General features: G+C 42.8%; 1 protein-coding gene and 1 long non-coding RNA gene across 10 annotated transcripts in view; one reads left to right on the forward strand and one right to left on the reverse strand.

Annotated features, from left to right (window-relative positions):
* The first annotated feature begins 1,816 nt into the window (after nt 1–1,816).
* Nucleotides 1,817–26,786, forward strand: part of FBXW8 (F-box and WD repeat domain containing 8) — a 115,642-nt gene continuing 90,672 nt past the window's right edge. For 5 of the 9 annotated variants that reach the window (XR_013401515.1, XR_013401516.1, XR_013401518.1 and 2 more), the window contains exons 1-2: nt 1,817–2,207; nt 13,487–13,591. Coding sequence is in view for 5 of the 9 variants with exons in the window: in XM_077955343.1 (XP_077811469.1) it covers nt 1,890–2,207; nt 13,487–13,591 (423 nt within the window). In the remaining 4 variants the exon portion in view is untranslated. The remainder of the gene's footprint in view (nt 2,208–13,486; nt 13,592–26,786) is intronic. The other 4 variants (XR_013401517.1, XM_077955344.1, XM_077955345.1 and 1 more) reach the window with 3 other exon arrangements.
* Nucleotides 4,518–7,647, reverse strand: LOC144333134 (uncharacterized). Its single transcript, XR_013401529.1, has 2 exons — nt 7,518–7,647; nt 4,518–7,034 (listed from the first exon to the last, which is right to left on the reverse strand). It is a non-coding gene; the product is annotated as an uncharacterized LOC144333134 (long non-coding RNA).

Consider the following 26,786-nt stretch of genomic DNA (forward strand, 5'->3'; position numbering starts at 1 on the left):
ACAGGTCATGTCTAGAGTTAAAAAAAAAAAAAATAGAGTCCTGGATCTGCAAATTACCAGCTGTGTGATTTTGGACAAGTTTGCCAAATTTTTATGCCTCAGTTTCCTCATTTGTAAAGTGGGGGACAAGAATAGTTCTCATCTTAAAGCATTGTTATTCATTCAGTAAACATTTACCGCGACTCACGCCTGTAATCCCAGCACTTTGGGAGGCCAAGGCGGGCAGATCACGAGGTCAGGAGATCGAGACCATCCTGGCTAACACAGTGAAATCCCGTCTCTACCAAAAATACAAAAAAATCAGCCGGGCGTGGTGGCGGGCGCCTGTAGTCCCAGCTACTCGGGAGGCTGAGGCAGGAGAATGGCGCAAACCCGGGAGGCGGAGCTTGCAGTGAGCCGAGATAGCGCCACTGCACTCCAGCCTGGGCGACAGAGCGAGACTCCATCTCAAAAACAAAACAAAACAAAACAAAACAAAACATTTATTGAGCATGTATTAATCACCAGCCTCAAAGCTAAGAGTTGCCAATCTAGAAGGGAAGGGATATATATATATATATATATATACACACACACACACACACACATACACACACATAAAAATAAAATTACAAATTGTGTTATGGATTATGATGAGAAGTACAGGATGCTGTGAGAATGAATAACAGGGATACCTGATGTTTCTTGAGTGGAGGTTGGAAGATTAAGTGAAATGTGAGTTAAGATATGAAAGATGTGTAGGAGTTAACCAGGTCAAGGTGGGGGGGGAACTTCCGGCTGAGGGAATTCAGGTGCAAAGAAAACATTTTTAAGTGGAATGCCATCGTATGTCACTTTCTTTCCCATCTTAAAGCCCTTGGATTTCCTTCTGGAAATCTCTCTCCTAAGATCTGACCTTCCCTTGGCTGGTTTCTCTTTCGGATTTTATTTTATTTTATTTTTTATTTTTTTCATAGGTTTTTTTGGGAAGAGGTGGTATTTGGTTACATGAGTAAGTTCTTTAGTGGTGATTTGTGAGATTTTGGTGCACCCATCACCCAAGCAGTAGACACCGAACCCAAGTTATAGTCTTTTATCCCTCCCCACCTTCCCACTCTCCCTTCTCCCCCGTCTCCCGTTCCCAAAGTCCACTGTGTCATTCTTATGCCTTTGCATCCTCGTAGTTTAGCTCCCACTTATGAGTGAGAACATATGATGTTTAGTTTTCCATTCCTGAGTTACTTCGCTTAGAATAATAGTATCCAACCCCATCCAGGTTGCTACGAATGCCGTGAATTTATTCCTTTTTATGGCTGAGTAGTATTCCACCATATGTATATACCAGTTTCTTTATCCACCCATTGATTCTCTTTTACATTTTAATTCAAATAACATCTTAAAGAGACTTTCACTATCAATCCTTACTCCCCTTACCTTACCTTATTTTGTTTTCTTCCTAATACCTATCACTGATTCAAATGTTCATATTTCTTTGTTTAAAGTCTCCCTTCCCACTTAAACGCATGCTCCCAGACGTCAGGGTTTTTTGTTTTGTTTTGCAGATTTAAATGCTGAATTCTCGGTGCCTGGCATATAGTAGTCGCTCAATGCATGTTTGTTGAATGAAGGAACAATGCTCGGCGCAAAGTCAGAGCTTAGCAAAAGTGATAGGCAGGAGAGCTGACCGGCTGAAGAGCAGCTGCGTAGACCTCCGCCTGGGCACCACAAGCCAGACCACCACTTGCGCACAGGGGCAGCGCGGAGGGCGTGGCGGGGGCGTGGCCGCCCACCCGGAACCCTAGAGCTGCGGCAACAGCGGCTTCCGGCCGCGGCGGACACTTCCGTGGAAGGGACTGTCCCGTGGCACCCGGTGGAACCGAGGAGAACGTGGAGCGCCGGGAGCAGTGAATATGGACGACTGCAGCCTGGATGAGTTCCGTCGGCGCTGGCAGGAGGAGCTGGCGCAGGCCCAGGCGCCGAGGAAGCGGCGACGGCCCGAGGCTGCCGAGAGGTGGGCTCGGCGGCCGGAGGTGGTCCCCGGGCGCGGCGAACAGGCCTCGGGGGACCCGGCGCTGGCCCAGGGTCTCCTGGAGGGCGCGGGGAGGCCCCCGGCAGCGCGGGCGACTCGGACCGAGGGGCAGGACGTGGCGAGCCGCTCCCGTTCTCCTCTGGCCCGCGAGGGTGCCGGGGGCGGGGAGCAGCTGGTGGACCAGCTCATCCGCGACCTGGTGAGTGGCCGTCGCCTCCCCCACCCCGCCCCCCGATGCCTGCGCCGGCCCCCGCCCCCAGGACAAACCCCTGCAGTGATTTGGAGAGTAACTCTGTGCCATCAGTTGCCCGAGAAAATGAGTAGACGCACAAACACCGATGTTTGTGCGTGCATAGGGTCTTTCTGGAAGCAGCGCTTCTCAACCAGGGCGATTTTGTTCCCCCAGGTGTGTCAGTGTCTGCAGACATTTTTGGGTGCCTCATCGGGGTGTGTTTGTGTGCATGTTACTGAGCATCTAGTGGTTAGAGGCCAGAGATGCTCGTGAACATCCTACAATGAACAGGACAGCACGCACAAAAAATTATCCAGGCCAAAATGTCAGTAAGTGTGGGGTTGAGAAACCTGCTCTTGAAAGCTACCTAAACTTTGAACAAAGGTTGCCTTTGAAAAGGAGGACCCAGGTAATGGATAGGAAGGAATTTTGCCTTTTCTTTGTATACTGTTTGCACTATTTAATTTTTGCAACCGTGCAAAAAAATTAACTCAGAAAAGAGGAAGAGGAGGAAGAATCTCTTGGGCACTTTAATTAGGATAGAGTTTATCTTTTTGTGGGGCATGGATCCCTTGGAGAATATGGAGGAAGCTGGGGACCCTCTGTCCGTTAAAAATAACCACCTTCAAAAAGTTGGGAAAATCAAGAACAGCTGAAATGCATCCGTGGCTCACAGGTTAAGCGGACAAGGCACCAGGTTCTAATGGTTTGATTTAAATTAGGCCCAAAGGAAGTTTCTACAGCTTTCCAGTTGGGAACCCACTTTTTTTTTTTCTGTTTTTTTTTTTTTTTGAGACAGGGTCTTGCCCTGTTGCCCAGGCTACAGTGTAGTGTTGCACTCCTGGCCCACTGCAGCCTCAAATTGCCTGGCTCAAGCCATCCTCTTCCCTCAGCATCCCGCGTAGCTGGAAGTACACGCATGCACCACCACACTCAGCTAATTTTTAAAATTTTTTTGGTAGAGACAAGGTCTCCCTGTATTGCCCAGTCCGGTCTCAAACTCCTGAGCTCAAGTGATCCTCCCAATTGAGAATAATAATAATTTTTTTTTTTTTTTTTTTGAGACTGAGTCTTGCTCTGTCGCCCAGGCTGGAGTGCAGTGGCGCGATATCGGCTTACTGCAAGCTCCGTCTCCCAGGTTCACCCCATTCTCCTGCCTCAGCCTCCCCAGTAGCTGGGACTACAGGCGCCCGCCACCACTCCCGGCTAATTTCTTTTTGTATTTTTAGTAGAGACGGGGTTTCACTGTGTTAGCCAGGATGGTCTCGATCACTTGACCTCGTGATCCGCCTGCCTCGGCTTCCCAAAGTGCTGGGATTACAGGCATGAGCCACCGCGCCCGGCCGAGAATAATTCTTTTTTTTTTTTTTTTTTTTTTTTTTTGTTTTTGAGACAGAGTCTCGCTCTGCCGCCCAGGCTGGAGTGCAGTGGCGTGATCTTGGCTCACTGCAAGCTCCGCCTCCCGGGTTCACGCCATTCTCCTGCCTCAGCCTCCCGAGTAGCTGGGACTACAGGCGCCCGCCACCTCGCCCGGCTAGATTTTTTTTGTATTTTTTAGTAGAGACGGGGTTTCACCGTGTCAGCCAGGATGGTCTCGATCTCCTGACCTCGTGATCCGCCCGTCTCGGCCTCCCAAAGTGCTGGGGAGAATAATTCTTTAAGTGGCAAACTTTCAAGAAATAACGGCTTATTTCATGTAATGTGTAGTTTACTCAAATAGCATTAATAGCTCCTATTTGAGTTTTTACCAAGTGTTTAGTCCTGTGCTCTGCCCTAATTCGAATGTAACAATCCTGTGAGGTAGATTTTAACTCTTCTTTTACAAATGAAGAAACTCAGAGATTCTCTGTAACTTGCCCAGCGTTACCCCAGCTGATAGATTCTGGGGATTGAATTTGGATCCAGGTCTTTTCAATTCCAAGTTTCACCACGTGCACTTGAGTTTGCGTAAGAATCCCTTCAGGCTTTGTTATAATAAAGTTCTGGACCCTCCCCAGACCTGCTAATTCCCTCACCAGGGAAGGGGTCCTGAAATCGGATGACTGGCATGATCAGGCAAGTTTCAGACATTATACTCTACTGTATAGCCTCCTTTGCTTTAAGGTCCTGATTCTCAAGGCTTTCCATTTGTAACACCTTAGAGGTATAGGCATTGATGCCAAAAATAGTAAAGAAGTAAATCAAGTACAGTTGACCTTTGAACAACAGGGGGGTTAGGGAAACTGACCTCCTTGCAGTAAAAAATCTGCATGTAACTTTTGACTCTCCCAGAACTTAACTACTGTTGACCAGAAGCCTTAGAGGTAACAGTCAGATAACGCATATTTTGTATTTTATGTGTGTTACATACTGTAGCCTTACAATAAAGTAAGCTTGAGGAGAAAGTGTCATTAATAAAATTATAAGAGAAAATGTATGTATTCATTAAGTGGAAGTGGCTCATCACAAAGGCCATCATTCTCATTGCCTTCACGCTGGGTAGGCGGCGGCTGCTGCTGCTGCTGCTGCTGCGATGGAGGAATTGGTCTTGCTGTCTCGGTGGCAGAGGTGCAAGGAGAGGCAGGCACATTCGATGCAACGTTTATGGAAAACACCTGCATACAAGTGGACCCAAGCAGTTCAAACCCGTGTTATTCAAGGGTTTGTTGTATTCTAAAAATAGACGGGACCTGCATGCTGGAGGATCTGGAGGGCACATCCGAATGTTTCATGTTGTTGGAAAAGGCCTTCCCTGTCTTCCTGGAATTCACGTCCCTGGTCTCTTCTGATCCCTTCAGAATCACCACATTAGGTACTACTAGGTTCTCTATGAGGAGCTACAACCTTTGGGGCACCTCTAATTTTAAAGGTGCCCTTTAGTACCTATCTTGTGAAGAGGTCATGAAATAGGCATGGAACTTAGCACCAAACCTGGAGTACCGTAAGGGTCCAATAAATGTAAGCTGGTGCCATTTTCATCAGTACTCAGAGTTTGCTATGCTATTTTACTTCCTCTTTGCTGAAACTTATCACCGATGAGCCCTTAACTTCCGCCTCTTGTGAATCCCTGGAGGGCAGGATCTGTTGCCTTACTATTCTACCTCCACCTGCCGTACTAGTACAGTAGGGGCCCTATCTACATTTGTTGAGTTGAAATAATGTGGGCAAAATCACTGCTTCTGACAGCAACTTTATAAAGGCTCTATTGTTGTTAGAACCCTTGAACATTCAAAGCATTCTTCTAGGTTAAGATATGGAGTTTTAAGTCTGCTGAAAGTTTTAATACTGCTGGCCAATATTTAGCACTCACTATGTCAATATTTAACCTGTCAGATCCTGCATCTATGTTGCCAACAAGATAGATTTAATGGCTTAACCTTCTTCTGTTTTTAAGTTAAACACAAATAAGGAAGCTCCCTAATGTGAACACTTTTCTTCTGGCTAACATTCCGTGAGACAGCAAACCAAACCAAATGTGTACTCATGAATTGACTTACCAGGAATAACTTCCTTTCCTCTTTCCTGTTCTTTGCCTACGTTTTAAAGCTCAGCTTGAGTTCTGTCTCCTGTGTTAATTCTTCCCTGATTTCTCCAATCCAGATTTCTCCCTTTCCCCCAACTAAAAAGTTTTTATCCTCAGTGCCGTTCATTTTTTCATGTTATTCACGAATTAGCAGGCCTCTACTTACGAACCTTTTGAAATGATGCCTGTGTATACTAGAACAACTTGTGACTTACATCTGGTCTTTGTTGGAAGGGTCTGCTGCTTGAAGCAGCTTGGGTTTCATTCATTAATCCCATAAATATTTATTAAGTGTCTTCTTAGGACCAGCCACTGTTCCAGGCACTGAAAATATAGCATCGAACAAGAAGGAAAAAAACCTGTGCCCTTGTATAACTTACATGCTGGGGAAGAGGGAGTTAGACAATGGACAAATAATTGTCAGTAATAAAAGTTCTGGAGAAAAAATAAGCAGACGGATAGAGTGTATCTGCCAGGAGAGGGGCTATAATTTTAAATAGTGCCGTCCAACAGGGTCTTTCTGGGAAGGTCACGTTTCATGGAGAACCTACAGGAGGTGAGGACTGAACATACAGAGATCTGGGGGAGGGGATTCTAGGCCAAGACGGGCAAGTGCAAAGGTTCTGTGGTGGCTGGGACCCACACTTAGTTGAATGCTCTGTTGCCTTGATCATTTTCAATGATCTTAATCATTTTTGACCAACGGGCCCCACAAATTCTATAGCCAGTCCTGATGGTGGGAATGTGCCTGCAGTGTTTGAGCCCCCTGTATGTGAACATCTTTACTCTTCACAAAACCACACCCACTGTGGTACCCCTCTGGGACCTGAAACTTCTCCTCTTCCTGTCTTCTCTCCTCGTCATGTCCTAAAGCTCAGATCCCCGTTTGGATTAAAAGGGGGCTCAAAGCAGAGGCCCAGCCCATTTTGCTTCACACCACCCTCCTTCACCACCACAGCCAGCCTCCTGGGATTTCCCCCAGCACTTGCCCTTCTTTAGGTTAGCGTCTTCTACCTTCTTCCCTTGCTAGAGTCCCCAGGGGAGTGAGAATGTGTCTTGAAGCTGGAAAGCCTATTCTCGTAAAAAAAGGATAAATCAAATTCCGTGGACATTTATTGTGCATCTACTGTGTGCAAGGCATTGAGCTAGTTAGATTCTGTAGTATTATAGTTCACTTATATCACCCGCACATACGATCAACAACTATTTATTGAATCCCTTTTGCTCTTCCTCATAGCTAGGCACGGGGATTAGGTTAAATGTTAAGAGATAAATTGTTTTTTTGTGGACTGCTTGGGAGCTTAGCCGCTCTTTATAGCATAGTTTGGAGAAATGATTTCCAACTTCTATAGAGTTGGCTTACTAATGAACTTTGGAGTGCCTTAGGGGACGATCTATATTGCCTGTTGTAGTCTCCTGTATTTCATTTTACATGACAATGACTTACCTCTATAAAAGATTTTAGCTCTTTGAGTGTAGACTATTTCTTATATACTTGCTGACAGCACCTCGCTCACCCTAGCACCTGGTGTGGCCCTGAATTTAGATAGTATTTTGAACATAAGTTACCTTACTTGAAAAATGTGGGCCGGGCGCGGCGGTTCAAGCCTGTAATCCCAACACTTTGGGAGGCTGAGATGGGTGGATCACGAGGTCAGGAGATCGAGACCATCCTGGCTAACACGGTGAAACCCCGTCTCTACTGAAAAATACAAAAAAAAGACAAAACAAAAAACTAGCGGGGCGAGGTGGCGGGTGCCTGTAGTCCCAGCTACTCGGGAGGCTGAGGCAGGAGAATGGCATAAACCCGGGAGGCGGAGCTTGCAGTGAGTTGAGATCCGGCCACTGCACTCCAGCCTGGGCGACAGAGCGAGACTCCATCTCAAAAAAAAAAAAAAAAAAAAATGTGTTGCTTTTCTGCATCTGTGAAAATATCATGTGCTCACTGTAGAAATATTTAGGAAATTAAGAAGAATAGAACAAAATAAAAATCTTTACTGATATCATTGCTTAGAGGCTACCATTGTTAACATTTTGGTGTATTTCTGACATTCTTTTTTTTTTTTTTTTTTGGAGACAGGATTTCTCTCTTTTGCCTAGGCTGGAGTGCAGTGGTGTGATCATGGCTCGGTAGCCTTGACCTCCCAAACTCAAGCCATCCTCCCACCTCAGCCTCCTAAGTAGCTGGGACTACAGGTGCACGCCACCACACCTGGCTAATTTATTTATTTTTTCTAGAGACGATGTCTCACTATGTTACCTGGGCTGGTCTTGAACTCCTGGCCCCTAATGAGCTGTCCATCTCAGTCGCCCAGTATTGGGATTGCAGATGTGAGCCACTGTGCCTGGTCTATTTCTGACTTTTTTTCTTTTTGTATATAAGAATATATATTTTGAGACAAATTGTGGATTATAAATGGATGCTTGTTTATCTTGACTGCCTTTCAGACCTTCCCCTCCCCCCCGCCCCCACCAGCCAACCAGCTTTTTCCGTCTCAAAGAAGACACAGGTGAAACTGAAACTCATCTATTTCTTCTGATTGAGATTGTGTGGGTCTACTCCGCTCAGCTTTTGCAGTATGTGGAAAGTTGAGATAAACGCCTGTAGAAAACAGTCTCCTTTCAGTCATAGATTTAGTAAAAATGTTATTACAAATCTCTTCTTTGAACTCAAGGTGCTTTTCTCAGTTTCTTAAACCACCACCCAGAGAGATCTTTCATGTTCTTTTTGCCCTGGAGATGTACATTGAGAACAAAAACCTTAAGTCAGTTTCTTCACTTTTTACTGCTTTGGCTTTTAGTAATTATCCCTTCTTCTATTAAACAAGAGAAGACAGATTAAATTTCTAACAGTAAGGCACAAAACCAATCCATTTACAGAATTAGTCTTACATTAGCACATAGGAATACAAATCAGCCTCCCTGGGGATGGATCTCTTTGCAATTTCTCTCAGTGTTTTTGGAGTAAGTCCAGTAGACTTTGGGAAAATCTAGTATTCACTGACTTTAAATTAACCAAGTAATATGACCCATTTGTGTGTGTGTGAGTGTGTGTGTGTGTGTGTGTGTTCCTTGACTAGGAGAGAGGGGATGGATAGATTTTTATATCTGCCTATGATGTGGGGTTGTGTTCTCAACTTTTAGTGTGCATGACGATCACCTGAGAAAGAGATGCTTAAGCCGGGTATGGTGATTCACGCCTATAATCCCAGCACTCTGGGATGCCAAGGCAGGTGGAGGCTGAGAGTTCGAGACCAGCCTGGCCAACATGACAAAACCCTGTTTCTACTAAAAAATACAAAAATTAGCTAGGTGTGATGATGTGTGCCTGTAATCTCAGCTACTTGGGAGGCTGAGGCATGAGAATCACTTGAACCTGGGAGGCAGAGGTTTCATTGAGCCAGGATCATGCCACTGCACTCCAGACTGGGCGACAGAGCAAGACTCCATCTCAAAAGAAAAAGAGGTGCTTGAGCCCTAAATCTGGAAATTCGGGGCAGTAGGTCTGGGTAGGGCCCTTGGCATTTTTTTTTTTTTTAGTTCCACAGGTGATTTTGATGTGTAATACAGGACAAAAGTCCCCAATAGTGGTAGAGAGTCGATATCTGGGACATTGTCAAAGAATTAAAAAACAAGGTTGTATGTTATCAAACAGATTCTTTTCCTGAACATTGAAGGAATACTAATATTTTGAATTTATTGGTCTCCTATAGAATAAATTTGGCCATTCTCAGGAATTGCTGGGAGCTATTCAACTACTGCAAAATTATTTTCTCCAGATATTGTAGCCATGTTGATACTTGTATAGTTTGACCAGATTTCCCTATTTTAATATTTCCAATGTCTTTAATTCCTTTTCCTTCCTTTTTCTTTGTTTCTGAAATGCCAAGTTGTCCATTTTCATGTTTTTAATTCAGTGTAGAGTTGGGTTAATATGGCCCATAACTTTTTGGATGGCTATGTGCTTTGCAGTAGTCTAGGTGGAAGACTGATAGCATCTTTTATTTTTTTAATTTTTAATTGACACATTATAATTGTACATATTTATGGGGCACAGTGTGATACATGTATACAATGTATATTGACCAAATCAGGGTAATTAACATATCCATCACCTAAAACATTTATTATTTGCATTGTAAACATTCAAAATCTGCTCTTCTAGCTATTTGAAAATATACAATAAATTGTTGTGAATTATAGTCAACCTGTAGTGCTACAGAGAACCAGAACTTCCTGTCTAGCTGCACTTTTTATCCGTTAACCAACCTCTGGCTGATAGTGTCTTTCAGATAACAAGGTATTTCTCTGCACACTAGTAGCAAGTAGTGTTTTTGACCTACATTTATGAACTGTGGGAAGTAACCAATCAGAGTGCCTAAGACATTCTGCCGCCGCGACAGTAGTAGGATTTACGTGGTTACTAGACCACAGCTTTTGTTGTCCAGGATGTGGCTTCACATCCTTGTCACATCATGCACACTTATAAAAGAGGTGTGTTTTCAACCACAGGGCCAGATATGCTCACAACTCTGTCTCTTGTAAGGTGTTTCCCAAATGATATTTCCAATAATAACAAACTGAAGTTGATGAATCAGTTACTAAACCTTGAATTTACTCTGGTTTGTTGGTTGGCTGGTGGAGTGATGTCACTCATTTATCTGCATTCTGGTATCCTCCTCAAGGAGGGGAGAGGAAGTAGCTTACCTAGATTAATGTCTCTGGAGGTGTGCGTAAGAACCCTTGGGAATATGTTGAACACAGGACTATCATGGGTCGTGTCTATCGCTTTGGTAAAAAAAAAAAAAAAAAAGATTGAACTTTTCAAAAAATAGATTCTGAAATGGAGATTTGCATGTAGGTGCTTTAGTGGATTTTCCTTTCGGAGAGATCCTGAACTGAGCAAGGGGGCCAGGCCTTTGTACCCAGCCATGGACTAGTCATTGGATACAGGCTGCCTTAGCGGAGATGGGAGGGGATGCAACTTGGGTGAGGCAGCTTGTTTGACCAGTGCCTGTGAAGGGACTCAGCTGTCAGTCAACAGCAGGCAACATTTTCATCTAGGGGAATGAGTGGGACCGAAGCGGGATCTGAGTGACCCACTGCAGTATGGATGATAGGGACCATTAATAGAATGTCATGCCAGAATTAGTCTTTAAGTGTGCAGCATGAAACTTGAGCATTTGGTCTCCTCACCTTGGGGGGGGTCTACATATTTCTTGAGATGTGGACCTTCCTTTACTGTATTGGTTTCTTTTTTTTCCCTACCATTTTCCAGTGGTTAGCCACACGGAAGGTCATCTACATGAAAGTCTGGGACTTTTATCTCTTTTGGAGTTTAGATAATAATTCTGACAGCACGGTGATTTTTTAAAGTTTGGCTGTGTAACGTCATTTACAAAATTACAGTTCAATGCTTTGAAACAGTGGTTGCCCTTCGGAACTTGTAAATGATCAAGAACCATCATAATGCATGCATTAACAGTGAGACCAGCATGGGGTCTCATTTTTATTCTTAATAGCATACCTGTTTCATAGAGTGCTTTTACCTGTTTTACAGATGAGAAAGCACAGATGCACTTAACCTGGTTGCTTGTTGGTAAGGTGAGCGAACACATGTATCAGTTTGAATCTCTGCTCTGAACCTCCATGCTGGGTTGCATTCCAGAGATTATGCTGGTTGGGATCAAGGATGCTGGTGGCAGGGCTAGGGTGATGCCAAGATACAGGCATTATCTTCCGTGATGAGGATGGAGGCTAGGCCAACGGAGTAGGCAAAAGATGGAAGGCTCCTGTTACCAGAGGTGTGACTTTTCTGTACCAGAATAGCTAAAAACAAAGATAAGGGTGTCCTTTGTCTCGTCAGAGTAGTGTCAAGTCCAGAAACCAGTTCCTAGTGAGTCTTAAATGGGACCAGTTGAAGAAAGCGATGCCCGGCAAGTCTCTAACAGTGAAAGGCTAAATGAGACTTCAGTTTCAGTGAACGTAGGCTTTTCCTTGCCTTTGTTCGGGTTGTAGGAGGATAAGGAACATTTTTCTCTTGTTTCTTTACCAAGTAGGTAAAGAAGGCCTCTCCACAAGGTCAAAATAATCCAAAAAAGAAAGCAGGAGGAAGACCATGATTACAAATGAAAGTTTCATCTCGAGTGTAGCTTTCCTTGGCAAGCGGTGACTCCCTCCAGTGTTGATTTGAGGAGTCTCAAGTTGTATCTGGGCCGAGAGAGAAAGTGATGCCTCCTTTTCTTGATGAGTAAAGCCAGTTAGTTGTGGGAGGGGACGGAGCCTGACATTAAACCAATGACTTTCCATTATTTTTTTAGGCAAGCACCCCTGAGCCTTCTAATTACACTTGCAGATTTGTTTTCCCTTTTTTTTTTTTTTCTGTATGGCCAAAATTCCTCTCTTGATTTAACATTCTGTTCCTTCTCTTTGCCCACAGAGAGCTGTCAACTCTTACTCTTTTTTTCCTCCAGAGATCCCTTTTGGCCTTCATCCTTTGCGCTATTTTTGCAGTTAAATACTGCATTTCCTCTTTATGCTCTGGGCTGTCTTTTAGCCCCGAGATTCCTAGATGAACAGAAACTTCATTCCAGAAAAATCTTTACCCTAAGTCTTGGTAGGGTCTAAATCAGTGCTTAGACTCCCTTAAAAAACACTGAGGTGATTTTTTGTTTGTTTGCTTTGAGACAGCAGCCTTGCAATATGTAAGACCTCTGCATTTGACTAGTGAATTAACAATTCGCTTGTAAGCAGTAAGTCACTGATGTCAGCCAAAGCTTATTAGAAATGGATTTTATTAAGCGAATGCTATTGGGACACAGAGTGCAGCTTTTCCTAGCTTTGCAGAAGCCCATACCAAAGTGAGCTTTGGCAGGTGGATTGGGAACAGGCAGAGGGGTACATACGTACGCTTGGCTTTTTTCCTGTTTTACACTCATATTGCTTTGTGCTACCAGGATCGTCATGACAGCCTTATCTCTCAAATAAAGCCCGTTACCTCATCTCTAATTGCTTATCCAAAGGCAGTCGAGCTCTGATTTCTTTGCATTAATAAATGACACCGAAGAAGAACTGCTTTGTTTGCACTGGCCTGCTCAGGTTAACCAGTGTAAGCCCCTGAGAGCATTAGGAAACCTTGCACTTCTCCAGTGGCCAAGGAGAGGTGGCGTTCACCTCCATCAAGAGCAGTGTCTGCTTGTTTACTTTTTGCTTGTGTTTATAGCCCTATTCGTTTCCCAGTGAAAACCCCTTAGTGACCTAAAGCAGCTTTTCTCTAGCTGTGTGTGCTCACTCCCTTCCTAGTTGGGAGGAGTGGTGGTTGTCCTGGGAGGAGGGGTGGCCTCCCTGATTTCAAGGCTCACTTTCTTGGCCGCCTGCTGCTCACCTTTCCTTAGAGGTCAGGAGGCTTTCCACAGACCTTGGCACTGATTCCTGTGCCATACACCAGGCTGGAAGATAGCACCCCTGCTGCTTTGTGAAGCACCATGGGAAATGGTCACATGGGTTTCCTAAGTGAATATGAGGAGTGGAGGCGTAGAGGGCTCAGAGAATGGAGGATGGCTGGCAGGTTCTGAAATAGTTCCATGACTGCCTCGTGAAACAGTACGGATGCCTCCCTCCTGGGAAACAGCCTCATCTATCTTATTACCACCTAAGAATATCTCTGGTCATTTAAAGGGCCTGTAAATTTGAGTTATTACCATATCTAAGAATTGTAAACTTACTTCCTTTTTTTTTCCCTCAGAATGAAATGAATGATGTGCCTTTCTTTGATATCCAACTGCCTTATGAATTGGCAATCAATATATTTCAGTATCTGGACAGGAAAGAACTAGGAAGATGTGCACAGGTAAGCTGTCGCCAACAGATGTTCAAGATTTTCCTAAATGTGTGATTAAAGTATAGGACTCTCCTAGGTAATAGAAATTTACTCACAGAATTATAAACTTTGCAGAATTAATGACTTGGATGGCAAGTTTACTTGAAGGAAAGCCACCTTGACCTTAAAGGACTATGTTCCACATCACCACTCGGTGTGTGTCTTTCTGTGGCCCAAGAGCTCTTTTCTCCCTGAGTCTGAGTTATGGCTGACCTGTGGCAGTGTGCTGGTGGCCGACAACTTGGTGCTCAGCCTTTATTGAGCTTGTCTGTGCTATTAATATACCCACAGTTTTTAATGCAAAGATGTGAGCCCTTGGTTAAATTGAGCCAGTTGTTAGGTTGGTAGCTGAGGGGTCAGCTTGGGGACAGAACATGTTTTAGGTGAAGTCATGTCTTAGGTGTATAGTCCAAAGTACCCTTTAAACGTTAGTAACTCACTCAGTGAGGTGCAAGGCGGGTGAGAACTGAGACCCACCAAGGGAGTTGCAAATCAGTGTCACCCGTCTCACGCTTACTCTGGGGCATATGCCTGTGGAGTGGAATGGTGGGAGATATCGTTTAGGCCAAACTGCATTGTGTTTAGGAATCATGGGGGAATCTTGATAAAATGCAGATTCAGATTCAGGAGATTTGGTGGTGGGGCCTGATAGTCTACTTTCTTTTTTTTTTTTGAGACGGAGTTTTGCTCTGTCGCCCAGGCTGGAGTGCAGTGGGACGATCTTGGCTCCCTGCAACCTCTGCCTCCCGGGCCTAAGCAGTTTTCCTGCCTCAGCCTCCCGAGTAGCTGGGACTACAGGCACGTGCTGCCATGCCCAGCTGATTTTTGTATTTTTAGTAGAGATGGGGTTTCACTGGCCAGGCTGATTTCAAACTCCTGATCTCAGGTGATCTGCTGCCTTGGCCTCTCAAAGTGCTGGAATTACAGGCATGAACCACTGCCGGCCCCATTGAGTCTACTTTCTAAGCAGGGGATGCCAGTGTGGCTTTGGCCACACTTTGAAAGAGGCAAAGGTTTATGCCATTAAAATTGTTCTCTCGTTCTCGTCTTTTTGGCCAAGAGTGTGTGATTGATTTTTCTTTTCTTTTTTTGAGGCAGAGTCTTGCTCTGTCACCCAGGCTGGAGTGCAGTGGCATGATCTTGTCTTCCTGCAACCTCTGCCTCCTGGGTTCAAGCTATTCTCTTGCCTCAGCCACCCAAGTCGCTGGGATTACAGGTGCATGCCACCACACGCAGCTAATTTTGTATTTTTATTAGAGTCAGGATTTTTGTCATATTGGCCAGGCTGGTCTCAAACTCCTGACCCCAAGTAATCCACCCACCTCAGCCTCCCAAAGTGCTGGGATTATAGGCATGAGCCACTGCGCCTGGCCTGATTTTTCTTTTTTAAAAATTTCGTTTTATTTTTTTAAATGGACAAATAAAGTTATATATATTTATCAGGTATAACATGATTTTTGAAGTATCTATGCATTGTGGAATGGCTCAGTTGAGGTAACTAACATGTATTACCTCACATACTTACTTTCTGTGGTGAGAACACTTAAAATCTATTCTCTTAGTGATTTTCAAGTATACATCATTAACTAAAGTCACTATACTGTACAGTAGAGCTCTGAACTTATTTCTCCCATCTAACTGAAATTTTGTATCCTTTGACATCTTTCCAGTGTCCCATCCTGCCCCGCCAGCCACTGGTAACCACCATTCTACTCTCTACTTCTATGAGCTTAGCTTTTTTAGATTCTGCGTTTAAGTGAGATCATGCAATATTTGTCTTTCTGTGGCTGGCTTATTTCACTTAACATAATGCCCTCTAGGTTCACCTACCATGTTGTTGTAAATGACATGATTTCCTTCTTTTTTTTTTTTTAAAGGCTGAACAGTATTCCATTGTGTATACATACCACATTATCTGTCATTTATCTGTTGATTCTGTATCTTGGCTGTTGTGAATAATGCTGCAGTGAGTCTGGGAGTACAGAGATCACTTTGACATACTGATTTCACTTCTTTGGATGTATACCCAGCAACCAGAATTGCTGAATCATATGGTAGTTTTATTTTTAATATTCTAAGGAACCTCTATTTCCTTAATGGCTGTGCTAATTTCCATTCCCACTAACAGTGTGCAAGGGTTCCCTTCTCTCCATGTCTTTGCCAGCACTTGTTTTGTCTTTTTGGTAATAGCCATTCTGACAGGTGTAGTTTTAATTTGCATTTCTCTGATGATTAGTACTGTTGAGCATTTTTAAATATACCTATTGGCCATTTGTATGTCGTCTTTTGAGAAATGTCTATTCAGGTCCTTTGTTCATTTTTAAATTGGGTTTTTTGTCTTCTTTCTGTTGAGTTATTTGAGTTCCTTATGTAATATTTTGGATATTAACTGCTTATCAGATACATGGTTTGGAAATATATTTTCTCATTTTGTAGGTTGTCTCTGTACTCTGTTGATTGTTTCCTTTGCTGTGCAAAAGCTTTTTAGTTTGATGTAATCCCATTTGTCTGTTTTTGTTGCCTGTTCTTTTGGGGTCATATCCAAAAAATCATTACCTATAACCAGTGTCATGGAGTTTTCCCCTAAGTTTCTTTCTCATAGTTTTTTTTTTTTTTTTTTTTGAGACGGAGTCTCGCTCTGTCGCCCAGGCTGGAGTGCAGTGGCGCAATCTCGGCTCACTGCAAGCTCCGCCTCCCGGGTTCACGCCATTCTCCGGCCTCAGCCTCCCGAGTAGCTTGGGACTACAGGCGCCCGCCACTGCGCCCGGCTAATTTTTTTCTATTTTTAGTAGAGACGGGGTTTCACCATGGTCTCGATCTCCTGACCTTGTGATCCGCCCGCCTCGGCCTCCCAAAGTGCTGGGATTACAGGCGTGAGCCACCGCGCCCGGCCCTTTCTCATAGTTTTACAGTTTCAACTCTTATGTTTAAGATTTTAATCCATTTTGAGTTTATTTATTTATTTTTTATTGAGACAGAGTCTCACTCTATTGCCCAGGCTGGCATGCAGTGGTGCGATTGTAGCTCACTGTAGCCTCGAACTTTTGGGCTCACATGATTCTCCCACCTGAACCTCCAGAGTAGCTGGGACTATGGGCTCACGCCAACATGCCCAGCTAACTTTTAAATTTTTTATAAGGACAGCGTCTTGCTTTGTTGCCCAGGCTAGTCTTGAACTCCTGGCTTCAAGTGAGAGTTAACTTCTTTATAATAGTGTGAGATGAGGATCTAACTTCATTCTTCTGTATGTGGATATCCAGTTTTCACAACATCATTTATTGAAGAGACTTTTTTCCCCATTGTGTGTTCTTAGTGCCTTCGTTGAAAATCAGTTGACTGTAAATGCACAGACTTATTTTTGGACTGTCAATTCTGTTCTACTGGTCTATGTATCTGTTTTTATGCCAGTGCCATGCTGTTTATATTGCTATAGCTTTGTAGTATATTTTGAAATGAGGTATTGTGATGCCTCCAGCATTGTTCTTTTTGCTCAGGATTGCTTTGGCTATTTGCAATGTTTTGTGTTTGTATACAAATTGTATCATTGTTTTTTTCTATATCTGTGAAAAATGTCTTTGGAATTTTGATAGAGATTGCATTTCACTCACTTTGAGTACTATGGACATTTGGATAATCATCTTCCAATCCATGAACATGGAATATTTTTCTATTTATTTGTATCTTCCCTTTTCTCCTTAGTGTTTTATAGTTTTCAGCATATTGGTCTTTAGCTTCCTTGGTTGAATTTGTTCCTAAGTATTTATTTTTGGTGTGGCTATTGTGAATGGGATTATTTTCTTGATTTCTTTTACAGATAGCTTGTTGTTAGTGTATACAAACTCTATTGATTTTTGTATATTGATTTTGTACCCTGCAGTATCACTGAATTTGTTTATTAGTTTCTTGGTGGGGTATTTAGGGTTTCGTATGTTTATGTTTAGATTGTCTAAACAGGAACAGAATAACTTCCTCCTTTTTACTGGGATGCCTTTTATTTCTTTCTGTTGCCTAATCGCTGTGACTGGGACTTCTAGTACTATGTCGAATGGAAGTGGTGAGAGTGTGCATCCTTGTCTTATTCCTGAAGAAAAGCTTTTAACTTTTCACTGAGTATGATGTTAACTTTGGTTTTGTCACATGTGACCTTTATTGTGTTAAAGTCCATGTCTTCTATACCTCATTTATTAAGAGTTTTTATCATGAAAGGATCTTGAATGTTCTCAGATGCTTTTTCTGCACCTAATTGAGATGATCACACCGTTTTTCTCCTTCATTCTGTTAATGCATTGTATTACGTTTATAGATTTCTGTTGATTTTTCATAAGTTAAATGGGTGTTTGATTGCTAACCATTTGGCCTTTGATGGACAACTGTATTCTCTAGGAGACACTGGAGTATCCATTCTCCATAACTGCCAGAAAATTAGTTTGTTTAGTGGTTAGCATTTTCATCCCTGGATTCTATAACACATTTTACACAGGTGTTTACAGCTTCAGGAGAAAGGGTTTGCAAAATTCACTGGTAGGAAAACTACATAAAATTCAAAGCACCACCAAGACTATGAAGTTCAGCACATGAAGGTGGTTTGAGAGTGGTGAAAACTGTAGCCAAATTTAGACTCTAGAGCTTGCTACCTCCATGGCAGTTCAGTGAAATCACACATGATACAGGACCATTTAGACAGTTTATGGTGTTCTACTCTTTCTTTTTCTTTGATAGAGTCTCACTGTCGCCAGGCTGGAGTGCAGTGGCGCGATCTCGGCTCACTGCAACCTCTGCCTCCCAGGTTCAAGTGATTCTTCTGCCTCAGCCTCCCAAGTAGCTGAGACTACAGGTGTGCCACCACGCCCGGCTAATTTTTGTATTTTTAGCAGAGACAGGGTTTCAGCATGTTGGCCAGGATGGTCTCCATCTCTTGACCTTGTGATCCACCTGCCTCGGCCTCCCGAAGTGCTGGGATTACAGGCGTGAGCCACCATGCCCAGCCGTTCTACTCTTTCTTTAATGATTAAGCATTTTGCTTAATCATTTTTCTACTTGAATATGAATTTGAAAGAATTTTCAATATTCTTGATTGTTGCAGTATTGCTTAAGTGGGGGCATTGGCAAATATTTTTTGATGCAGCGTGTGTGTCTTTAGGAAATGATGGAAATTATTTAAAGGCTAAAATTCACTTAAAAAACGTGCTGAAGTGTAAACTGTGCTCAGAGCCTATCAGTCCCATTAAGCATGAGTACCTATATTGTTTTCTTTCCCCTTGGAAATTTGATTTGTTATATTCTAACTTTACACATTGGCCCTGCTCCCAAGAGTTGAAAACAAGAGTGTAGCTAAATGAGGCCAATTCCTGGATTTCAGCCTGATGCTGTTAGCCGAAGTCTTGGAACAGGGTCTAATAGCTAGCTGCTTTACACAAAGTCAGCATTAGATGATAAAATCTTCATTCTTGATAGCAAGCTGCTGTTTAAGAAATCATTTCTTTTAACATTGCTTTTTGCTCTCCTGCTTTGTAGAGAGCCATGTGGCTTTCACATCTGCTGCTGGTTTTCTCATCCAAAGAGTTTATCAGAGAAAGATAGAATCTAGTAGAAGAAGAGATCCCCTTTTGGTACAATGGGGCTGCATTACAGGGTAGATTGGTTATGCTGGTGAGATTATTCTGCAGGTGTGAACAGTTTAATTTGCAACACAGTAGTTCAATTGTCCACCAGAATTCTTCCCTCTATGGCCAGTTGGATTTGGCTCTTTTTTTTTTGTTGTTAACCCAGTTTTTAGAGCACATGTATAAGAATAGAAAATATTCTTAAACAGAACCCTGTTAGCGTACAGTGACTAAGTTGGCTGTGATCTGTGAAGTCATTATTTTTATAGAGCTCTTACATGAGAATGACCATAGAAGGCCAGTAGTTTGTAGAATTGGCTTTGTTTCATTAATCATTAAAATTAAAACCACAAAATAATTAAAATAAGTAGCATTTTCATTTGTTTCTTGGGGTGTTTTTATTTTGAAACAGGGAGGAAGTCCTTCTGTGGAATGTCCTGCTGCTTTATGATTTCATTTTAAAGAGGCTTGCATTTTTTCTCTCTCTCCATCTCTCTTTTAATCTAGGTGCCTTGGGATTTTAGTGAAATTGAGCCAGTTATGTGGAACTGGCACCATGAACTAAATGTATGCCCTTGGAGAAAACCTGTTTGCTTAGATCTTTATGCCAAATTGGTAACTGACTAACAGTAAGAAACTCTGTTACTGGGAGGCCTTTGAGATTTAATTATCCCACAAACCATGCCTGAGACTGATTTTGCTTTGACTTTGCCTTCTTTCCATATCCCCTCCTCTTTTTCTGCTTTTGGGGCTTTGTTTTGAAAACTGAACTCCCGCTACATTAGTTTGTGATCCTTGTGTACTTTTGATGCTGAGGTCTCCAGCTCCTTCCTTTCAATAGTTGTCCCTCAAGGGACTTAATATCTCTGTGGGAGTGTTTCTTGCCGAAACATCTTGAAAACAGTGTAGCTTTTAGTAAGCAAAGTTACTTGTTGGACAGTTCATTGAACAGGTTTACAATCTTGCTATTTATAATTTTATGTTCATCTTTTTTCATGCCCACAAGATTCCTGGCATTTAAAGGAGACTATTTTTTAGTGGATAACAATGACACAGTTGTTGATTTCAAAATTACAAGTTGGTTTTTAGGAGAAAAGTAAGTCTGCTGTTATATTACAACATGAATAATTCTGAGGAGTGATGGCTTTTAGGTATTTACCAACATTCATTTTTTAAACTTTAAAAATTATTATAAATTCATAGGAAGTTGCAAAAAATAGTACAGAGAGTTCCCGTGTACCCTACCCCCAGTCTCCTCCATTAGTAATATCCCACTACAGAACAGTAGCAAAATCAGGACCTGACATTGGCACAATCCACAAATCGCTATTTTATATGCACATATTTGTGAACCTATGGAACTTTACATGGATGTACATTTGCGTGACCACTGCAGTCAACAAGTAGAACATTCATCACAAGAATCTCCTGTGCTACTCTTTCACAGCCTTTGACAGCGACACTGGCCTCAAGTCCTTTCCCTGACCCCTTCACCCCCAGCTCCATCTCTAACCCCTGGCAACCACTGATCTGTTCTCCAGCTCTGTAATTTTGTTTTCAGTTTTTTAATGTATATTTTAGTTCTTTGTGTTTCCTAATGTGTGATTTTAGGAATTCAGCCCCGTAAGTAATGATGTCATGCTTTTCAAGTAAAAGATAGAGAAATGTGCCTAAACAAAGCAATAAAGAAAAAGAGGGAAGCCACAGAGGTTAAAAACTTGAAATTTATAATATTGGTGAGCAAGAAGTAGGTGACAGCAAAAAAAAAAATAAGTAATTGTAGAACTAAAGACCAGTATATTAGATGATGGTATTTCAAGTTTCAAGGAAAATGTGATTTTATGTCCATGTAGGAGAAACTAAAATCCAGGCGCTTATAGCTAAAGATCTATAATCTTAATGAAGTCTGTGTAAGTCAGGAATCCATTGCAAGTGAGGCTGAATTGATTTTCCTGGCAGAAGTGATTCTGCAGACCTGTAGTTGCTGGCAGGGTTCCCTTAGTTCTTTACTTTCACCCTCGCCACCAGACTTGTCTATCAGGAAGTTATGTGGAAGGTTCCTTGTATGCTGGAGACCCAAGTGCCCTCAGGAGTTCCTTTTAATTCATGTGATTGTTGTGCCTGCCTTCTTTAAGCACAAATTTAGGGAAAGGCAAAATCACTCTAAAAAACAGATTGGGAGCTAGATGAAACAAGAATGGCAAATGATCATTGAGCCAAGTGATGGGTACTTTGGAGTTCTTTATATTGTTCACTTTACTCTTGTGTGTTTGAACTTTTCCACAATTAAAAAGTTTACTAGAAAAAAAAGCATAAAGCAAAAATAATACATGTGAATAAGAAAGAGCCTACGGAAGGCAGCACATGCCAGGAGCTGAGCTGTGTCTGTGACCTTTGAGAATAAAAGCAATCTAATTTTTTTTTTTAAAGTTGGACTTTTTATCTCATTCAGTTATTTATATAGAGCTGACTATGTATGTGTGAGGTACTGTTCTATATAGTGAAGACAGCTGAGAATAAAACATAAAAAACCTGCTTCTCAGAGAGCTTCCATTGTATACAATAAAGACATGATTAAATAGAGTTATCAGATGGCAGTGAGTGCTATGGAGAAGTACAAGACAGTAGAGGTGATATGGGGCTTGCACTTTTGAGTGGCCAGGGAAGACTTTGCAGAGAAGGTGAGCTTTGAGCAAAGACTTCAAGGAGGGGTGAAGGACACTGTGCAGATCTCTGGCAGAGTGGAATAGCAAGGGCTAAGAACTTGAGGCAGGTGCAGCTGAAGCTCATCTGAGGCAGAGTGCACCTGCTGTGTTTGAGGAACAGCAGGAAGGTCCAAGTGGGTGGCTATGGTACGCTGAATAATGGCTCCCTCCCAAATACGCTCACATCCTAATGCCTGGATCCCACGAGTATGTTACCCTTCATGATAAAAGGCTCTTTGCAGATATGATTAGGTTAAGGATCTAGAGATGGGGTGACTATCTTGGATTATCCAGGTGGGTCCAGTGCATTACAAGTCTCCTTGTAAGAGGGAGGCAGGACGTCAGGGAGGAGAGGAGATGCTGTGTTGCTGGCCTTGAAGGTGGAGGAAGGGGCCACAAGCCAAGGAATGTAGGTAGCTTGAAGCTGGAAAAGGTAAGAAAATAATTTTCTTTCTGAAGCCTCTGGAAGGAATGCAGCCCTGCCCACACCTTGCTTTTACACTTCTGGTCTCCAGAACTATAAGAGAATAAATCTGTGTTGTTTTAAGCAGCTAAGTTTGTAAGTTTGTTAGCACAGCCATAGGAAACTGATACGGGGGTGTGGTGAGCAGAAAGGAGTAAGAGGAGGAGAGGGCTCAGGATGAGAGAAGCATTTAATCTGTTAAAAGAACTCGAAGTTTTATTGTAAATGAGATGGGAAGCCTTTGGAGTGCTTTAAGCAGAGGGGTGACGAGAGCTGCCCTACATTTTAAAAGGGACCATTTGGGCTGCTGTGTGGAGAATCGGTTGTTGGGGGACAAGGACAGCAGCAGGGAGACCAGTTAGGAGGCCACTGAAGTAATCTAGAGAAGAGGATGTGGTGCTTGGGCCAGGATGGTACCAGCAGAAGTGGACAGAGTCAGGATTGCAGATGGGCTGGATGTGGGGACAGAAGGAAGAGAGTCAACAAGGACTCCACGGTGTTTGTCCTGAGCAACTGAAGGAATGAGGTCACCGTTTACTGACAAGCAGCAGACCATGCAAGGAGCATGTGTGGGTGTGGGGGAAGATCCCTCATTGGTTGTGAGGCTGAGGATGAGCTCTTTGTTGAGCTCTGGGCTGAAGATGGAAATTTGGAAGCTGTCAGCCACATTGATGGTATTTAAGGCCAGGAGACAAATGAGAATATTAAGGAAGTGAGTGTAAATAGAGGAGGGGTTCAGGGATGGAGCCCTGGTACCCCACAAGGATTAGAGGCTGTGGACATGAGCAGGGCCAGCACAGAGGACCGGGAAGGAGTTCCCTGCCAGGCAGGAAGAAAACTCAGGTGTGTTATTCCCTGGAACCATGGGATAAACGTTTTCCAGGAGGAGAAAGTGTTAAGCGCCGCTGTTCATCAAGAGGAGGACTGAGAAATGACCGTTGGGTTTTGCAAGTTGGAGGTCACTGGTGACCTTGACCAGAGTCGGTCGTGTGTTGGGGGTGAAAGCTAGTGGCTCAGGAGCAAGTGGAGAGAGAGGAAATGGAGATAGTGAGTGCATAGAAAGCCGTCTGTATGTGGTGTGTCCTCCCACAGTAGACTTGGTATGTGAACCTGTGAAGGGAACAATGAGACTTCCCCTCTGTGAGCCTCACTGGTAACCCTAATCCAGGCAGAGCTAATAAAGCTTATTTTTGAGCCAACAGCTTTTTTTTTTTTTTTTTTTTTTTAATGTTGCAATTCACAGTGGTGCTATAAAGCAAAATGCTGGAGACACTTTTATTAGCAAGTCCTTGCAGCTGAGGCTCACTCAGTGGGGCTTTACTGAGCAAGTCCATTCCAACTCTGGTGTATTAAAGAAAGACCATTAGGCCTCTGGAAAACCCAGGCTTGTAAACTTGCTAGATTTCATACAACTTAAGGAATCAAAACAATTAACAAGCTTTCCTTTTGGTGGGGCCCTTTAACATTTGCTTGTGGAAGTTTAACTGGGTCTTTTTCTTGTTCATTTTTTTTCCTTCAGAATTAAAAGACATTTTTAAAACCTGTCATTTTTGTTGTCCTTTAAAAGAAGAAAGAAAAGCACTCTCCTTTTATAGTTTGCTAAAGAAATTGTTGACACATTTCTGTTTTTAATACCTAATTGTGGATACAATCCTGATCCCTTTTTGGAAGTAATTCTCACCTCTGCCTTTTCTAAGTCCCTCAAAGAGATTTTTTATTTCTTATCCGGGACTTAAACTTTAGCTTGAATATGATTTTCTATAGAAGAAGCGCTGTGACCCGGGGTGAGTGATGTGGGTGGTGTGCCACAGCATCAACTCTGTGGTCTCAGTTTTTCATCCCGTAACCCCGTTGTACAAGTTTCAGGTCAAGTTATTTAAAATGATTTGGCATTTTCCTTGAAACTGTTATAAAAAGCCGCTTTCAGCTTCCAGTGTATTTAAGGTCTGATATATTTGAGACTTCCTGAAAGTCTCATTGAAAAGTTTCCATTTTAAAGTGGCTGAGATTTGCACGCTTCTCATGAAAACTCATACAGAATGTTTAGTTTGAGATTTTCTAGTTTGTAATCATTTAGCACTAACTTTGGATTTTCCTAAAGTGCAGATGATTCAGAGCCTCCATCCAAGAAAACGCAGCCTGTAGCTCATTTTTGAACACATAATTAAAAAGATTGCTTCCCCTATTTGGGGCCAGTCTTGTGATCTAACCTGGGTGTAAGGGCAGGGACCCCAGCATTTCCGCATAGCTTCCTCAGCCATGGAGAAGTAGCCCCAGCCTGGGTGCATCTCATGGGGTCTCTCTCACATGCCAAAGGTTTTGGTTTCATAGCTTGAGGTGGGCAGTCGATGAGAACTGCGGGCCTGAATGCCCGGTACATGGTTAGTGCCCAAAACGTATCTTTACTGATTGGCCGCGAACCCAAATCAGTGTTCTCTAAAGGACTTCTGCAGAGCACTGGGCTTTTGAGATACTCCTTGCAAAAAGAGGTCAGGAACCAAATGAGTTTAGGGAATGCAGCTTCTTATACAGGTTGAACTCCCAAATCCAAAAATCCCAAATCCCAAATGGTCCAAAATTAGAAACTTTTTCAGTGCTCATTGGAGCATTTCAGATTTTTGGATTTGGGGATTTGGGAAACTCAGTCAGAATAATGCAAACATCTGAAATCCAAAATACTCTTGGTTTTAAGCATTTTGGATAAGGGATACTCAACCCGTATCCCCTTCATAAGAGATGTGCAACACATGCCACCACTATTCAAAGCATCGAGAAGTTCTGCAGCAAGGAATTCTGCTTCGTTTTGTTTAAAGCAGTGTTTCCTAAGCTCATTTGACCATGAAATCCTTTTCTAAGGAACTTACTAACACCTGGAGGTGTTGTACTACTGAACATGCTTTTGGTCCATGTAATTAAAGAATGACTACATTTATATGATCTCGTAATTACTCTGAGTCTTTTTGGTTCGGTAGTTACATTTCATGACTTTTACAAAATGTTATGGTTTCTACAAAAAAGGCGTATGTATGCCCAGGATCAGAGTAAAGCCGCCCTGTGTTTCCTGAGCATGTTCTGCTTTTGAGAACCTGTAAAGGTCTCGTATGTTACCCTTATCTTACACCTTATTTAACCGTGAATTCCAGGGCTCGGTTAGGGGACATACTCTGCTCTGGAACTACTTAGGTTGTGGCCTGGCTCGCTCACAGCTGACATTGGTCTATCCCTGTCTGTGCTTCATGATTGCCCAGTGCTCAGACTCACTCTGGCACAGACAGATGGACAGACAGCATCTGGGTGTCATGGGTAGGCTCAGCTGTGGACCAGACATGCCAAAAATGAAACCATGGTGTTCTGTCTAGTCAAACTGGAGCTCCAGCATTGCTGAGTCGTTATCCCGTTCTTTATTGCCTGACCACTTGTGATCAGATGAGGGTTTGTTTTCCTGAGCCCTGAAGGCTAAGATGGAGAAGTGTGGGATGACAGTGTGGTTAAGTGGATTTGTAACTGATGCTGTGGCCATGCCCAGGGTGGGCTGCCTAATGGATCCATGTCAGCCTGTGGGGTGGGCTCCAGTGGTTTGCCACAGAGCTAGAGCCCTGTCTTTAGAACCATCCTGGTTATCTATTTTTTTTTTTTTAATAATTAAGATGCAAAGGCCCACAGACCGTATTTTGCAGATAACTTATGGGATAAGTGGCTAATGCAATGGATGACAGAATTGGGATTCACAGATTATTTGGGGAGGATAAAATGCCAGGGGGTGGGGGAGACATTGAGGTGGGGATTAAAATGAATTGAAAGTTTACAAAGTTAAGAATTTAGGTATAAAAAATAGTGTGGTGGAAGGATGGTGGGCTTTTTTTTTTTTTCCAGTTTGTGTTTAAAAAGACCCTGAAGAATCATGAGGACCAAATTGAGGTTACTGTTGCGGGGAAGAGAATGTGAACGGTGAGAGATACGCAGGAGTTTTAAGCTGATTAGCAATCTTTTCTTTCTTCTGCAGGGTAGTGAGTTCATGGGTGTTTGTGACATTCTTCATACCTTTTTGTTTCCCTTTAATAAAACTGCAGAAGCTTTAGTGAACCATTATTTGAGTAGCCATGTTGATGGCTACAAGTAAAGCAGAAAACCAGTGTCTGATAAGATCCTTCTGTGCATGGCACTGCACAGCCCATATCTGAGGTGCTATTGAGTCCTGAGTACCACATTTGAAGAGGGACACTTTAGATGTACAAATGTTTTAGGGTGCGTTGAGAAAGTGTCGGAATGGAAACTGTATGAAAAATAGTGAAAGGAAATGGATAATATTTAGAGCAATGAAGAAATTACTCAGGGGAAATATGATCTCTGTCTTCAGCTATTTGAGGTACTGTCAGGTGGAAGAGCAAATAGAT

Source organism: Macaca mulatta, chromosome 11, assembly GCF_049350105.2.
Source record: "Macaca mulatta isolate MMU2019108-1 chromosome 11, T2T-MMU8v2.0, whole genome shotgun sequence".
NCBI classification, from domain to species: domain Eukaryota; kingdom Metazoa; phylum Chordata; class Mammalia; order Primates; family Cercopithecidae; genus Macaca; species Macaca mulatta.